We start from the raw sequence: 16,738 nt of genomic DNA on the forward strand, positions 1-16,738 counted from the left end.
CCTCTTCCTGCTCTATTGCAGTTGGCCATTGCAGATGGGGGCAGGTGGGCTCAAGGCGGCCGAAGAAGCAGGAATGCCAAGTGCAGCCAGGAGACTCTCTGTGCACCATGGCCCCCTCGGGTGTGACGTGAGGTCATGCTGCTGGGCTGGAATCTTGCAGGTTGCCTGGGGGTGGGCGGCTGGTGTCAGGTGAACAACAGGCTTTGTGCCCCAGCTTCCAAAGTATGACTTGGGGACCCTCTCCCAGGCAGTCAAGTCCAGAGGTGAATTCACTGCAAGCGGGACATCTTGGATGTAACTTGAAATTGATTTATTCACTGGACAAGCTGGTAGGAAGTGTCCGGTGAGCAGGTAATGACGGAGTGAGGTTGTGGGCAGCACTGAAGGGGCATGGAGCTATGGAAGCCATTGGACACGGCCCTGTGCGGCTGGCTGGTTCTGTGTCATGAAAGGGTGGCTGGCCCAGCCTCCGGGCGCCAGGAGCTGAGAGGGCACTCTGGGCGGATCAGGACAGGTCTCACAAAGGAGCCGGGGCCATATGCACCCGAAGGACAGGGCAGAGCTGGGTGTCAGGGAAGGGCAGGTGGGAGCCAGCCTGCATACTTGCTCGGTGGCCCAGGGCTCTCTGGGGGAGGCAGTCTGGCTGGCTGAGCAGAGACATACACCTTGCCTTCCTCCAGGGCCTTTGGACCCCTCCCTTCTTCATGGAAGCCCAGTCAGTGGCTTCCTGCTCCTCTTGGCTCCTCCAAGCCCTTACTCACTTCTAAATGGAACCACCTGGGTGGGCCCCACTGAGTCTCCCTGTAGGGCGGGCAGAAGCAGAGGAGAGAAGTTCAGAGAAGGTACTCACTGGTTCTGTTGAGTTGGAGGCCTCTGAGCTTTCCTACGTTCATTCGAACATTCATTCATTCATGAAGCCCAGTGTTCTCTGAGATCGTCTTTCTTTGCTGGACACAAAGCTAGGTACACATAGAGGGAGATGCCATGTGAAGGGTGAAGCCAGGCCCAGAATCCATCAATGAGTGTGTGACAGGAGTTCAGAGGAGTGGAAAGGTTCTGGTTGTGGCTGGGATGATCTCGGACATAGGGGGGTGAGTAGTGGGTAGAATCAGTGGGGGGTGCTGGTGGGGCCCAGTTGCAGGCAAGAGGAGCTTGAGGTACCAGCAAGAAGGCAGAGAGGTAACAGAGGCACCTGGGTGTGTCTGGGTGGGGAAGTGGACCATGTAATCTAAATGAAAGGAGAAGAGGGGCTATATTGGTGGCTCTCATTGTGGAGCCTGTGAACCCCTTGGAAAAACTCATGGAAACTCTGGCTCCTTCTCAGCAAAAGTTAAAAAGGCATTTGCTGTATCCTTTGCTTCAGCTTTGGGATGTTGCCTGAGCCCTGAAGTGTGCCTCTGGTCCCCAGGTGGAGAGGCCTAGACTAGATGCTGGGGCCTGACTCTGGCTATCGGAGACCCCCGTGGCTGCAGTCGGGCTCTGATGGGTTTCACTAGTGAAGCATGCAGAGAGCGAGACGGGGAGCCTCGCTGAGCACTGACAGCTTGCCAGGGCAGAGAGGGACTGCCAGGTGAGTGGGCCTGGTGCCCAGTGTGACACAGGGTCTGTACATCTTCTCCCAGGGACGCTGGTCCACAACAGACTTTCTCCATCTGCGTTGCCTTGGCCTTCTCTATGCCTTTCAACTCCAACCCACTTGTCTACACCAAAACGAAAACAAACAGCATTGCTACCATCTGAAAGTTTGCCACACTCTAGGCGTGAGCTCTGAGCATTTTGTGTGCATGAACTCACTCCATCCTTACAGCAGTGCTATGAGATAGTGTTTACTAGCTCCATTTTACAGGTCAGGAAGCGGAGGCAGAGAGGGGCACGGGAGCTGCCCTAGCTCGAGTTTGAACCCGGAACCCGATGCTCTTCACCAGCGTACCATCCAGCTGGCCACCAGGGTGGGTACCCAACAGTTAGTCCTTTAGTGAACGTGAAAGAGCCTCTGTCTCATTTCAAATGGGGTATGTCAAAAATCCACCCTTGGTGACCCTCTTTCTGAGGACATGGAGGAAATTTGAGAGACAAAGAGGAGTATGTGTCCAGAAAAGGTCCTCATCAAGTTGGAGAGATGGCTCTTGAGGCCCCTGCATGGACTCTGGTAGTCTCCTCCCCATGGCCTTTGCTTCTGTCTTGCGGACACCCGGAGGAAGGGGGCTGGTGCTGGTGCTTTCAGTGACTGAGGCATCCTTGGCTTTAATTATTGTTATTAAATTACACATTTTACATGAGAACAAGCACCACTGTTATGAATGATTTTGTATGGTTTTCTCCCCATTTTCTTTTCAAAACATTCTCCTGTCTGACACAATATCTGGCCTATAGTAGATCCCCCAGGAAATGTTGGATGAATAGGTAGGTGGTTGGGTGAATGGGTGAATGGTGGATGGATGGGTGCATAGGTGGTTGGATGTGTGGCTGGTGGGTGAATGGGTGGATGAGCAGGTGGGTGGATGGATGGATGGGTGGGTGATGGATGGGTGGGTGATGGATGGGTGGGTGGTGGGTAGGTGCTTCGATGTGTGGATGGTGGGTAGATTGAGCGGAAGGATATTTCTCATAGCCTTCCAGAGCTGAAGACTTTTCCGTGGTCTATCTGAAAAGACATCCCAGATATCCATCTCTCTATCACTTATGGCCACAGCCACATGCCTCCCATCTTCTCAGTTGCTGTCACCCACACTCACTGTGTTCCTAGTGAGCTACTCAGACAGTCACTAGGTGCTTGGCAAGTCCTGGCTCTCCCTGGTTCTAACAGGTGCCGCCGGCTTGCCAGCATCCCTGAGTAAGGATCTCCCAAGGACACCCTTATTCTTCTCCGGCCCTGGGCTGAGCACATCACGTAGATATCATATAATCTCACAACTCTCTGTGCTAGGTGTTACTCGTATTTCAAGCAGAGGAAGTGGCTCAAGGGCACATAGTCTGTAAAGACTGGGGGCCAGGATTCAAGCCTGGGCCTGTGGAGCCCATGGCTGTCAGGCCTGCTGAGCCTGGCAACGACCTTGATGGTTTCCACACAGGCGTTCCAGGTTGAGAGTCACCGACGTTACTAGTTACACCTTCCCGCCTCTGGTCCCTGGGCCTTAAACCCAGCAGGACTTGGGTCTGAGTGGCAGGGACATGCTGCTGTGTGATGCTGTGGCTGTTTTGGGGACTTGCTGAAGGCACATTTCTCCTTCCCTGTGGACGCCGATGAGGCTTCCCTTTGCAGCTAGTGGGGCCGCCCAGCTCAGGAGCCCACGGCGTTCGGGGCTTCCATGCTGGAGGCCTGGAGTTTGAAGCACTGCGGTGTGCCCGCTGGAGGCTATGTGAGCAGTCCTGACCTGCCCCTGGTGTAACTCTGCTCACACACACGCCCTGGCTGTCAGGAGCCCTCAGCTCACATGCATGCAGCCTGCTCTCACGGGGACCCCTGCCACTGCCCCTTCTGCCAGGAGGTGGGCTCTGTAGCCGTGGGCTGCCAGGCAGGGTGGCGGGCCCACCGTGGCCTCATTGTCCAGATCCCCCCCTCAAACTGGATGCCAGGGTTTGTTTTTTAAAGATTTTATTCATTTATTTGACAGAGAAAGACACAGCGAGAGAGGGAACACAAGCAGGGGGAGTGGGAGAGGGAGAAGCGGGCTTCCCGCTGAGCGGGGAGCCCGATGCGGGGCTCAGTCCCAGCACCCGGGGATCATGACCCGAGCCGAAGGCAGATGCTTAACGACCGAGCCACCCAGGCGCCCCTGGATGCCAGGGTTTTAATGTGAAAACTCTCAGTGTTGAATTGTTGGGTCAGATATTTTTCAAGGGCCGTGAGTTTGACCAAAGCACTGCTTGGGCTCCCAGTTATGACCTCTGTCTGAGCAAAAGGGTGCAGTCCCAAGGGGTACCGAGAATAGAGCTCTGGAAAGTGCCAGAAAGAAGCGTACACCCTGTTGGGAGCTGTGGGTGCTTCCCTCTGGGGACAGACTGTGGAGCCACCTCCTTTAGGGTCAGACCCAGCACCTTCAACATGATCGAGTGGGACCCAGAAGTAAAGAAGATGCAGAGCCTGCTCAGGGCACCAGGGACCCAAGGGAGAGACATTCTCCTCCACCCAGACAAGGCTGTAGGGCCGGCACGTTTTTGTCCCTATCAGCCCTGGTCTTACCCCCATACCGGGATGTGGAAAAGGGATTTACTGCCTTAGTTTTCGGATTTTACAGCCGAGTCAGCTGAGGTGGAACACAGTGAAGTCATGTGCCTCCAGATGTACCGCTGGCTGCTGGTGGGTCAGGGATTGTGAATTGTGTCCCTGGGTCCCTGGATTCCCATCCCAATCTATTCCTGCTCCACCAGCCGACAGCCTGTCTCTTTTGCCCGAACACAGAGCCTATGGGAGAGATTTGCAAAAAAAAAAAAAAAAAAAAGAAAAAAAGAAAAAAAGAAAAAGAAAGAAAGAGAAGAAAATGAATCAGCGTTATGGAAGAAGAGACCTCCCCATTACAGAGCTGAGCTGGGTGACCCTTGCTTGGCCACGGGTGTGGGAGAGGCATGGTTGCCAAATGTGGCAAACACAAATACGGAGCCCCGGTTCAGTGTGGGTTTGATGCAGATTGCAACATTTGGGACCACTTATACTAAAATGTATGTGTTATTGATGTGAAATTCAGGTTTACCTTGGGGGGGGCCCTGGATTTATGGGGCGACCTCGGGGGGAGCGGAAGTCGGGCACGCGGTAGGGGAGGGCTGGGAATGCCCATCTCCATCGTGGGGATTCTGGGAATCTAGAAGGCGAGCAAAGCCAGGAGTGGCGACAGTGGGCTGTTTGGTCATTCTGCCTCCCACGCCTATGCCCGTACAGCCCGCGGGACAGTGACCTGCGTCATCCCACAGCTCGGCCCCTGGCGTCTAGCCCCCTGCGGGCGAGCTCTGCGGCCTGCTTCCGGCCCCTTAATTGGATGAAGTGTGCAGCTGGGCGCCTGAGGAAGGGGAGTTGGGGCTGCCTGGCAGGGAGGAAAATTAACTTTGGACTCAGCAAGGCCATTGGCTGCTGATTTATTGATTGCCTTGAAATAACAGCCCAATCTAATACAGGCTGACCGAAAGTCAGATAGATAGCAGTTACTCATAGGATTCCTTGTTTCCTCTTTCCCACACGGCCCATTCCCGGGCTCTGCCACCTTTTGTTATGAGATTACTCAGAAAGTACATTTGTCACCCCCCCCCCCCCGCCCCACCGTTCTCCAGGTGAAGGGACAGGGGTGTGGGGGGCCAGCTGGGAGGTCGGGGGTGGCAGAGTGGTCCCCAAAGGGCTGGAGCATGGGCCCCCTTCCTGGCCACCCAGGAGTGCACCGTGGCTACAGAAGTGGCGTGTCGGCTCTGGGCTGGGGTCTGCTGTGTATCTTTGGACACATCAGTCAGCCCCATGGACACAGGGCACAGGCCCCTCCTTTAGAGGGATGGGCTCAGGGCTCCGGGGTGTCGCGTGCGGAGAGTCTGCCAGGGTACATGGCATTGGCAGCCATTCTGGCCCTAGAGCTCGGGTACAACAAGGATTGGATTTAAAAATCAGCTTTCTCGAGGTAAAGTGTCCATACACTATAACGCACACATTTCAAGTGTACAGTTTGAGTGGCGACCAAGGTGTCTGCCAGTGTAGCCAACGCTCTGACCAAGGTATAGAGCATTTCCTTCCCACAGCGTCCTCCCATGCTCCCCTCCCATTCAGCTCCCCTCCCTGCTACAGCCCCCAGCCCCTGCCCTGGCAGGCAGCCGATGCGCTGACCTCTGTCATTCTAGTGGGTTCTGCCCCGGCTAGAACTTCATGTAAAGGGAATGAGGCAGAAGGCGCTCTTTTGCATCGGGCTCCTTTTGCTCAGCTATGGTCCATGACAGTTGTTCTGCAGAGTGGGACACATTTTGTCTCTGCGTCCCGGACGGTGGGGGGCGGGCTTCTGAGAGGCAGAGCCGTCCTCAGGAGCACCGAATGCTACCTGCTCTCACATCCACCTCGTTGGACAGCTGGACAAACAGCTCCAGAGAGAGAGAAAAACTGGCCTCCTCAAGCGTGGCGCATACACCGGGCAGGCCCGGGTCCAGCGTCTAGTGCTCTCAGTGACCCCCCTCTATGCTTCCCAGACCGGGCCTGCTGGGATGGTCCCAAGCCCCTCGGGTGGAAGTAGGTGACACCTTATGTCCTTTCTAACCGATTTCAATGTCCTTTTGAAAGCATTATCCCATCAGCTGGGAGGGAAAAAAAAACCAGTCATCTTTAAAGCTCTATCTTAAAATCACCTACAAGGAACCAGGTGTGCTAAAGAGAGCTTATTTGAAAAACAACCGGCTCATTGGAAGGGTGGAGAGAGGGGCCTTCCCTGGACAGGGAGCACTGGATCTGGAGCCCAAAGTTCATCTTTCTCCTCCTCTTTCTGGCTGTGTGACCCCACCAGTCATTCTGAAAAGACTTGTGTTTACCCCTTCGTCTGGACCCCTTGGTCGACTGCTTTGGAGGGTGACTGTGGCTTCCCTGGGGACCTCTAGAAAGGACCCTGTGCAGGCCACACAATCTGACTACCCCAGACACCCTCCTGATTTAGGATCAGGCACACAGATGGAAAATCTACTCCATGTCTTATCTTGGTAGACTCTGAGGTCCCCGAGGGCAAGCCTGCTGGTTTACTGACTTTTTGAGCCTCCTACACACGTTAGTTGGTGGAGTTGGGTTGGCTGAATCCTACAAGCAAACAACATGGTTCAGCTACATAAAAAGCTTTTGTGCAGGGAGGGACATTAGAAAGAAAGTGAAGGCTATCCACAGAATGGGAGAAAATATTTGTGAATCAGATATCTGATAAAGATCTAGCATCTAGAATATGTAAAGAACTCGTACAGCTCATTAACAAAAAGATAATCAACCTAATAAAAAGAATGGCAAAGGATTCAAACAGACTCTTCTCCAAAGAAGACATACAAATGGACAGTAGGTGCGTGAAAAGATGTTTCATGTCACCCATTAGTTTGTGGGGACTCCAAATGAGGTGACTTGCCACATGTCATCCACTAGAATGGCTACAGTTTTGTTTTGTTTTTAATGGAAAATTCCAAGTGTTGGCGAGCATGTGGAGAAATCGGAACCACTTACACACTGCTTGCTGGCGTGAAAAACGGTGCAGCCACTGTGGAGAACAGTCTGGAAGTTCCTCAATAAGTTAAAAATGGATTTACCCTATGAGCCAGTAATTCCACTCCTGGATATACACCGAAGAGAAGTGCAAACCCATGTCCACACAGATTTAGACACGGGTGTTCATAGCAGTGTGATCCATAGTAGCCAAAGGACAGAAATAACCCGAATGTCCATCACCTGCCGAATGGGTAAATAAAATGGTCTCTGCACATGATGGGATATCGTTCGGTCATAAAATCACATGCGACAACGTGGATGAACCTCAGAAATATTATGCTAAGTGAAAGAAGCCAGCGATAGAAGGTCACAAGGTTCTGTTTGTACCCCTTCTGGAAGAGGGCAGTCCATAGACGGGGAAAGTAGATTAGAGGTTGCCAGGGGCTGGAGAGGGGAAGGCGGAGTGACAGCTAATGGGTACAGGGTTCCGGTGGGGGGTGATGGAAGTGTTCTGGAATTAGACCCTGCTGATGGTTGTGCAACACAAAAACACTTTGACTTTTATCCCTAAACGTTTTTCGAAAATCTCGAATTGGCCTGGCCATGAGAAGCGTGCAGTCTGTGGCCCTGCCTCCCACCAGGCCACCTGCAGGCCACTGGGTGGAGCATTTGGAGCCCCTTGAATGCTCAACCCTCCCTTTCTGAGTGAGGCCTGAGCTTCCCACGGGGTCAGCAGAGGCCACCTGCCTGGAGCCAGACAAAGGACTTGTTTACCTTCCGGGAGAATTGAGCAGTGGGTGGTATCAATCGCAGATCTGCAGTTGAGGGGAAGGCCCAGGAACCACCGCACTCACCTCCTTCCGGTAAACTCCAGCCTGTACCCTCTACCACCCGGGGAATCTGGGCACAGACACGGGAGCCGCCTCCTCCAGGGAGAGAGTCAGAGAGTCGGTGGCCTTGAGCCAAATCACAGGTGGACCTGGAGCTGCCAGTCACTCTGTCACTGCCTAAGTGCTGGGAAGCGCAGGTTCGCTGGGCAAGTGGAGATGGGCAGCAGGTAGACTAATGGCTGGGGCCGGAGTGGAGATACTGGCCCCAGTGGCCCCCGGGACTTCGTCGTCCTGCCGTAATTCCAGGACCAAAGAGGGCCGGTTGGGGCCTTGGAGACCCTCCGTATATTACACACAGACACATACATTCATGTTCAGGGCCCAGGTGGGTGTCCTGCTCACATGACCAGAGGGCAGCCACTTTGACTCCCAGCTGCCTCCCCTCCAGCACGCCCGGCTGTGTATTTGCCCTTTTGCACCGCCCCCCAGCCTCCGCTAGCAGGTGCAGCGGGACCCCAGCATGGCGGTCGTGCGCGTCAGGAAGCTGGGCTGGTGGAGACAAACAGAGCCGTCTGTTCACTATGCTCTGCTGTGAGCTGTTGAAGGTTGAAAGTCTAGATATGATTGGGGTGAAAAATGGAAATAAGGATTCTGTGGCTAAAATTAAAAACTTGGAAGTCTGTGCCTGGGCAGCAGGGGGGCGCTGGGGAAGCAGGGGTGAGGGTGCGGGTTGCCCCTTCTTGGCCTCCCCCTCCCCCGGGAGTGAGAGCGCCCTGCAGGTGGGATGTAGGCCCTGGGTCTGTGCTCTCCCCGTGGCAGCCTGTCTTCTCCAGCAGCTTCTCCTCCTCTGCCTCCTTGGGGTCCGGCGTGGCCGCTGGGGACACTTCTGGCGGGATGTGCTTCCAGAAGGACCTCGCGGTCCACCCAGACAGGACTAGAGGTGCGGAAATCCCTGCGGGGCTGCACCAAGATCCACAGCCTCCTCGGGGTCCGGCGTGGCCGCTGGGGACACTTCCGGCGGGACGTGCTTCCAGAAGGACCTCGCGGTCCACCCAAACAGGACTAGAGGTGCGGAAATCCCTGCGGGGCTGGACCGAGATCCACACACAGCTGCTCCGTCTGACTCTCCCTGCCTGGAATGGGGACCTGCCCCCCCACTTCCACGTCGCCCCTGGATTCTCCCCAGCGAACATCTTATGTTGCCTTATTCTCTCTTCCGTGCTGTTTAGGTTGCGAGATGGGAACAGAAAACCCGAAAGCTGAGCAGGGCCTTCCGATCCCCCTACCTGGCCTGCTACTCCCTGGGCGCTGTCATTTTGCTCCTGAACGTTCTGCGCTCCCACTGGTAAGCACCCCCCGGGCTGCCTGGCCGGATCAAGTCTGTGTTCATCGTAGGCATCCGCGGTGTCCGAAGGGGTGGCCGCTGTTGCCAGTATTAGGTGGTCCAGCAAGACGCGGGGAGCCCTGGGTCTGCACCCAGGGAAGTCTGCTCTCCGAGGCTTCATGCCATGGCGAGTCCCCCTTCCCTCTCTGGGCCTTCAGACTCCTGTTGGCAGGGGAATCCTCGTGGCCCCAGGAGGGGGACTGTGCCTCGTGCTCGGGGTCCAGGCGCGGAGGAGCGGGGTGGACAAGGCCAGGTGGTCCCCAGGCTCAAGTGTGTAGACAAAACTGCTGCGGGAGTCCCCTCCGGGAAGGGCCGGGACAAGAGACAGGTGACGCTTGGGGCCTGGGCCTCACCCAGGCTTGGGCTGGTGCCAGCAGGCTGCTCAGCTCAACTCTGGACTTGACATGTTGTTACTTTCCTGCCGTCCAAGAAAGCGGAGAGAGCAGGCGAACTCCTAGATGATCAAGTGCCGCGCTTGGGCCGGCGGCGCGCACTCGTGCTCAGACGGGAGGCGCAGTGCCCTGCAGGCTGTGTGGCCCAGCCTGGCCTGGCCGTCCCTGAGCCTCGGGTCCTACCTCGGTTCTGTGGGCGGCTCGCTAGCTCGTGGACTGAAACGGCCCACGCGGTGCTTTAGAAAACAGACGAGGCACAGGAGAGTCCCCATCCCTGACTTGTCACAACGGATGAGGCGCTCTGGTGGCCCCGGCCCCCACCTGGGAGTGGTCATCGGGGAGCCAGGTGGCAGCTGGTCTCCATGTTCCCCTGTGGGCCCTGGGGTGGGCGGGTGAGGGCTGTGCTGGGTGCTCCGTCCCTCGCACGTGGGAAGCGGCCTCTGTCGATGCCAAGGGGAGGGGCGTGCATGTTGCCTGGGCCTTCACACTCTGACCCCGCGAGAGCCAGGGCCCCGGCCTTCCGTCTCTGTGCCCGGGACATCTTTGCCCTACACCCCTGCGGGCTTGGCCCTCCCGGGAGTGAGGAGAGGGAGTGTGGCCAGGAGGGGCCCCGCCAAGGCCAGCCTCCCCCATGGACATTGCTTCTTGGCCTTTCAGGCGGCCTGCCTGTTGTCTCCTTACAGTGACAGGCCCAGCCGTGTCAGTCGGCTCTGGGTCACCTCCTCCCAGGCCCCTGGCAGGGCCCCTGCCCGGACTCTCTCTCTCTCTCACCTCACCTCTGGCCGGGTCTGGCCTCTCCTCCCACGTTAGCCGTCGGCGTCTGCGGCACCTCCCAGAGCCCCCCTGACTGCACGGTGGGTGCAGAAGCCCCAGGGTGACCCCCCCACCCCCCGCCCCGCTCCAGCCCAGCTCCCGCAGAGCCCCGAGGCCATTCGTTGGTACAATATAAGACCCACGTGACAGTGAGCCCCAGGAGGGTCAGGCTTTGCCTCTCCTGTGAGCCAGTCGATCACCAGGGCCAAATGCAGACATCAGTGAGCACTCGGGCTAAATGCAGAGAGGACGGCGGTGGCTGCCCTGGATGCTGGGGGCGAGAGGGGCTGGCCCACACAGGCCTGTGCCTGTCCTGCCCACCAAGGCCCGCCAGGCCCGCCGGGCCCGCCGTGGCCTCCCAGCCTCAGGATCCTCAGCTGCTCAGCAAAAAAAGCCCCTCCTGGCAGGGCCGGCACAGGGGGGCTCTCGGCGCCGCCCTCCCTCCCTGGGCCTGGTCTGCCCCCACCCCTGGGACCTCGGTTACCCGTTTCTTGGTGTCTTCTGGGAGGCTATCTGCACTTAAGCCCCGTACACACTTGCGTCCCTTTTGTGAGCAGGGCACGGGGCGAGGCTCTCTTAGCAGAACTGGGCGGAGGCCATCTCCGAGCAGGGGACCTGGGTCCATCCCAATCTTGTCACCGTGTGGAGACTCACGTGTGCATGCACCACTCTCGTCTCCTTTTGTTTCTGGACCCTGCCACTCTTGGCCCTGACCAAAGGGCTCCTATGAAGTGGGGAGGCTGCCTCCCTCCCTTGCTCACGCACCCCGGTGATCCTTCGGTGTCCCCAGCCTGGCGGGGCACGGGCTGGACGGGGGTGGCCCGTGGGGTCCGGCCACACCTGCGATATGGTAGGAAAGAAGGAGCCGCGAGCCTCTCAGGGCCGGGACAGTGAGTTCATGTACCAGGTCGGGTTTTCAACTTGTAGGGGGCTACTCTGCCCTCCTGAGCTAACCCCCCTCACCGTGCGGCTGAGAGAAACCATCCCCTCGGGTTCCCGCGTGGAGGGGTGCCGAAGCTGAGGGAAGGGACAGGGAGCCACAAGGGTGTGGAGGAAGGGACCCTCCTAGCAGCCAGGCCCTTCGTGTCTGCTCTGGCTGAGAGGCCCGCATCCCGGCTTGGCTGCTGGGCACCTTTGGGCCCCCTGTGCTGCGCACTAGCCTTCCTCCCCCACCCCGTGGGGTCCCTCCCTCAATGACTCTGAAAACTCAGCTGGCCGGGAGACCCCGCCGGCCTCCTTCCCTCTTCCCCAGCCCCCGCCCTGGCCTGCAGCCCAGCCCTGTTAGCTCCCTTCCAGCTCAACGGATTCTTTTCCCTTTGTTTTCTTCCCTAAGGAGCCTGTGCCCACATGGCCTGCAGACACTCTCCCCCTGTGGAATGAATGAATGAATGAATGAATGAATTCCTTACCCTTTCTGTTCTGTCTCCCAGCTGGGTGTTGAACTCCTCAGGGGTTGGCCCAACGCTGCTAGCCGCCTGCCTTTTTATGTCTCATGAGCTACGCTAGAATCTCGTATAAGTGGAATTACACGGTCTTTGTTCTTTTGCGTCTGGCTTATTTCATTTAGCATAATGTTGTCAGGGCTCATCCCTGTTGGAGCGCGTGTCAGAACTTGCTTCATAATGCTAAGTGAAGTAAGCTAGACAGAAGGACTAATCCTGTATGATGCCACTTATATGTGGGATCTAAAAAAAATCCAACTAATAGAAACAGAGGGTAGATATGTGGTTGCCAGGGCCTGCGGGTGGGGGGGCGGGGGGTGGTGCGGGAAACAGGGAGATGTTGGTCCAGGGGCACAAACTTCCAGTTAGAAGGTGAATAAGTTCTGGGGAATCTAATGCACAGCTTGGGGATAGTTAATCCTGTCTTGTATACTGGAAAGTTGCTGAGAGAGGAGAGCTTAGAATTTCTCACCACACGCACACACACACACACGTTGAGTGTGTGAGGTGATGCACGCTAGCCAACCTTATTGTAATCATTTTATAATATATACGTACATCAAGTCATCACCGTGTATGCCTTAAACTCACCCAGAGTTCTACGTCAATTATATCTCTATAAAATGGGTAAAAAATAAAAGCACTTTGAATTTTTTTTTGTAAAGCATGTCCTTCTGTAATTCTGCATGTAACTGGGGAACTGCCGTACTGTTTCCCACAGCCACTGTACCATTTTACCTTCCCACCCAGTGCCCGCAACCTCCTGTTTCTCCACATCCTTGCCAGGGCTTGCTGTTACTATTTTTTTTTTTTTTTTTTGGAGGGTGTGGGAGGGGCAGAGTGAGAAGGAGAGAGAGAATCCCAAGCCGGCTCCACGCTCAGCGCGGAGCTCGATGAGGGGCTCCATCCCACGGCCCTGAGTTCATGACCTGAGCCGAAATCAAGAGTCAGACCCTCAACCGACTGAGCCACCCAGGCTCATGTTATTATTTTTTGATAATGGCCATCCTCAAGGGTGTGAACTGTTTTGATTTGCATTCCCCTGAGCACTTTTTTTCATGTGCTTATTGGCCATCTATCTTCCTTTGAGAAATGTCTATTCAAGTCCTTGGCTCATTTTTCATCAGGTTGTTTGTCATCGTTGAGTTGTGCAAATGGTTACGTTTTTAAATGGTTCTGTGAGCCTCTACATGATACCCCAGGTTTTGCCTCTCAGCCTTCAAAGCTGAAAATATTTATTTTCTGGCCTTTGGAGAAATAGTTTGTCAACCCCTGGGCTAGTTGGTGACTGAGGTCCCTTCTAGCTCATCTAGATGCATAATTTTATGATCTTTCATATCGGGTGTCAGCAAACTTTTTCTGTAAGGGCCAGATAGCATTTTTGACTGTGAGGGCCACGTAATCTCTGTTGTGACTCCCAGAGACAGCACGTCAGTGTGTAAAGAAATGCGCGTGCCTGAGTTCCAATGAAACGGAATTTATTAGAACAGTCGGCAGGGCCAGATCTGGCCACAGGCTGTGGTTTGCCGGCCCCTAGGCTCCATGAAAGGAAAGTCCCATGGCTGCCTTTGGATATCCAGGTCCCCCTGGTGGATGCCGTCCGGGACCCTGGGAGGGAGTGTGAGTCAGAGCAGCCTGGGGAAGGGGCAGGTGCCCCGGGCAGCCTCAGCTCTGCTCCCGACGGGCGGTCCTGGAGCAGGTGACTTGGGCTCTCTTGGTCTCCTGCCTGAAATGGAGCAGGGGTCCCTGGTCCTCTCCCAGAAGGGGTCGTCCATCCTCAACTGACCAGCTCCTCACCGAGTGTGTGGCCATGCAGGGGATCCCGGGCTGAGCAGACGTGGCCCTGCCTCGGGCGACATTTTATAGCAACCTGGATGGGGCAGTGACGTGGTCACACCTCCATGCTCCCCTGGGGGACCAGTAGCAAGTGGGTAAAAGAGGGGCCCCTCTGCCTGGATTAGGCACTTCTCCTGCACAGGATGCCGGCAAGAGGCAAAACGCCAGAGGGCCCCGGGTCCCTGGTTCCCTGACAGGGGAGCTCCCTGGTTCACTCTTGTGTCCGGGGCCTGGGGAGAGCTGGGAAGGAGACCCGCATGCCCAGCTTCTTATAGGTGATAGTTCCTCAGCTCTTCCTCCTCCCCGGCTTGCCGCTCTTGGGGTTGGCCTGGCCCGGTGTCTGCCTTCCGGCCCATGACTTTTCTCCTGGTGGGACCAGCCACCCCAGGAAGTTTCTGGGACGAGAGGGAAGATGCTCACAGGCAGGACTGCTTTCTCTGCTCACCTTTCGGATCAGCAGGCACTCCCCCGCCTTCTCCCACTTGTCCATCCCTCTGCCGCAGGGAGTGATGGCGGGTGGGTGGGGCTTCTAGAAGGGCTTGTGAGAATCCCGGCAAGACCAATCAATTTTGCCAGACTAACTGGCAAGACCTACTGCCTGTAGCCTTCTGCCCCCTCCCCCGCCTCATATTTTCCCCGGTCCTTTCTCATACATGCCTTCATTTGATTCCTAGAGGTGTGTTTTCTTTTTCTTTTGTGGTAAAATATACATAACAGGAAATTCACCATTTAGCCATTTCTCTGAAATGGGTCAGTGACATTTAGAACGCTTGTAAGCAGCCCCTTGTGTCTAATTCCAGAACTTTTTTACCCCAGAGGAAAACCCTGTATCCATTAAGCACATGCTGCCCCCGCCCCCGTCCCCGGGCACTGGAAAATCCGAATTTGCTTTCTGTCCCTCTGGATTTGCCTGGTCTGGACATTTCCAGTGTGTCTGTTCTCTCTCTCTGTAAGCCACAACCTCCATGGGGGTGGGGGGGCAGCAGTTGGGGTGGTGGGCGGAGAACGCACACATGCCCGTGCAGACAATTGAATGGAGCGCAGATCACGTGCCTGTTCAAGCCCTGGGCAGGGGTGTCAGGAGAGCGCTGGGCAGCAGGTCTGCCAGGCATGAAGCCAGGGGCCCACGGTCGCGGCCGGTACAAAGGGGCAGGGGCAGGGCCAGGCATCCGTGTCAGCTGGTCTGCACCAGCCGGGCAACCAGAGGTGGTCTGGGGGCTGCCGACAGGATGCGTAGCCTCCTTTTCTGGAGGCCATCAGCACACACCTGTTTGCTCTGGCTGTGGAGCATGGACAGGGAGGTATGAGGGGTCCCGGGCGGGGGGGGGGCATCTGTTGAAGCCCCCTCCCTGATTGCTGCATCCGCTGCAAAGCCAGTCTCCTGGGGTGGGGGTGGGGGAGCCTGGTGGCCTGGAGCCAGCAACGGCACAGCATGGACAGCCAGGCAGAGCCCCGGCCCCCCCTATCTTTCTGTGGGGGGGAGATCGGCCTCAGGACACATGTACGGAGATGCACAGGGCACTGGGGAGCCTCTGCTGTATTGGTCAGTGACTCAGTGGAGCTGTGTTCCAGCGCACTGCAGCAGTGCCCGGGGTCGTGTGGAAACGGGGGGCATGCAGGTATGGGGGCGGGCACACAGGGGCAGGTAGCCTCCGCGCACAGGCTGGGGTACACCTTCAGCAGAAACGGGGCTGTGGCCGCAGCAAGGGGGGCAAATCTTCTGCCCCTCCGGGTACTAGTTGCCTGGGCGCAGGCGCCCTCCGTGCGTTGACCCGCCACATGGCTGGGGCATCCGCACATGTGGCTCTCTGTCCCGGTGGCATCTGTGTGCCAGTCATTGCTGTATCCAGGGCCCCGCGGGGACTGTCACAGGATGAGGTCAGGACAGGCCTTGATGGCCCAGTGGCCGCACCAAGGGGCCAGCAAACCAGGCGGATCACTGCCGAGGAGGGCTGTCGGAAGGGGCGGTGAGAGCCCGGCCCGAAAACAGGGTGGGGGTGGGCTCCCCCAGGCTCGAGGAATGTGGGAGGCCTCTGATCCTGGTTTGCTGTAGGCCCTTCGCTCCTAGTGTCTGCAGCGCTCCGAGGCATGTGGCTCAGCGTGGGGCTCGGCTTCCAGGCCAGCAGGAGAAAGGCTCTCTGACTTCTCTCTGACCTCCAGACCCTCTTTGAAAGGTTCCTCCAGTCCATCCCCACCTGGCCACCGTAAATCTCCTTTTCAATGAGCTGTAATTACATCTGGAAATGCCCTCACCTGTGTTTGCAGGGCAGCCCGCACCCAGGGGGAGGGATTCTGCGGACCTGGGCTCTGGAGCCCCACGGAGGGCTGCCTGCCCCATGGTGGGAGGGAGTTCCAGGCGGAGGGAGCAGGAAGCACGGGTGGGGTCAGCCTTAACTCTGCAGGTCCTGCGGGCATCGGGGCTTTGCCTTGGGGAAGGGACGGACCCTCTCTTGGGCTGTGATGGGTTTTGGAAACACTTCGAAAAGGTGATGCGTTCATTCAGTGTACAGCATCCTAACCCTAAATTTTCATTAGGTGACGATTTTGTAGGGGGTTACATAGGTGAATATTTTTGTTTTCCGTTTTAGGACATATAGGTCTATTTTAATGTGGATTAGGAAAAAATAAGTCAGCCCACTGGAGGCCCCATAGTTTTGCCTCGTTGGGTTGAACCATGAGGCATGAGCTAACCTAAGCCTGAGAGGTAGAATCAAGTGGGTTGCTGCTCAGGTTCGCCTGGACAACCTGGTAAGGACGCCCTTGAAGGACTGAGGTTTGTCAGTGCCGGTCCGTTGCAGACAGACACGGGAACAGGCCTGTCGTGGGGCTGTGGGCGCCACGCGTGGCTGAGCCGGGTGCCTGGCGTGTGGCTGTAACATCCTCCCCTTCCCTTCACCCTGGGT

At 56.7% G+C, this 16,738-nt stretch overlaps 1 protein-coding gene across 11 annotated transcripts in view; it reads left to right on the forward strand.

The window, feature by feature from the left end:
• Nucleotides 1-16,738, forward strand: part of PEMT (phosphatidylethanolamine N-methyltransferase) — an 85,832-nt gene that overhangs the window by 59,201 nt on the left and 9,893 nt on the right. For all 11 annotated transcript variants that reach the window (XM_025864006.2, XM_025864002.2, XM_025864005.2 and 8 more), the window contains one exon: nucleotides 9,198-9,313. In XM_025864006.2, coding sequence (XP_025719791.1) covers nucleotides 9,198-9,313 — 116 coding nt within the window. The remainder of the gene's footprint in view (nucleotides 1-9,197; nucleotides 9,314-16,738) is intronic.

Source organism: Callorhinus ursinus, unplaced genomic scaffold (assembly GCF_003265705.2).
Source record: "Callorhinus ursinus isolate GAN/ISIS: 27379988/994484 unplaced genomic scaffold, GSC_fseal_2.0 scaffold43, whole genome shotgun sequence".
Classification (NCBI taxonomy): Eukaryota; Metazoa; Chordata; class Mammalia; order Carnivora; family Otariidae; genus Callorhinus; species Callorhinus ursinus.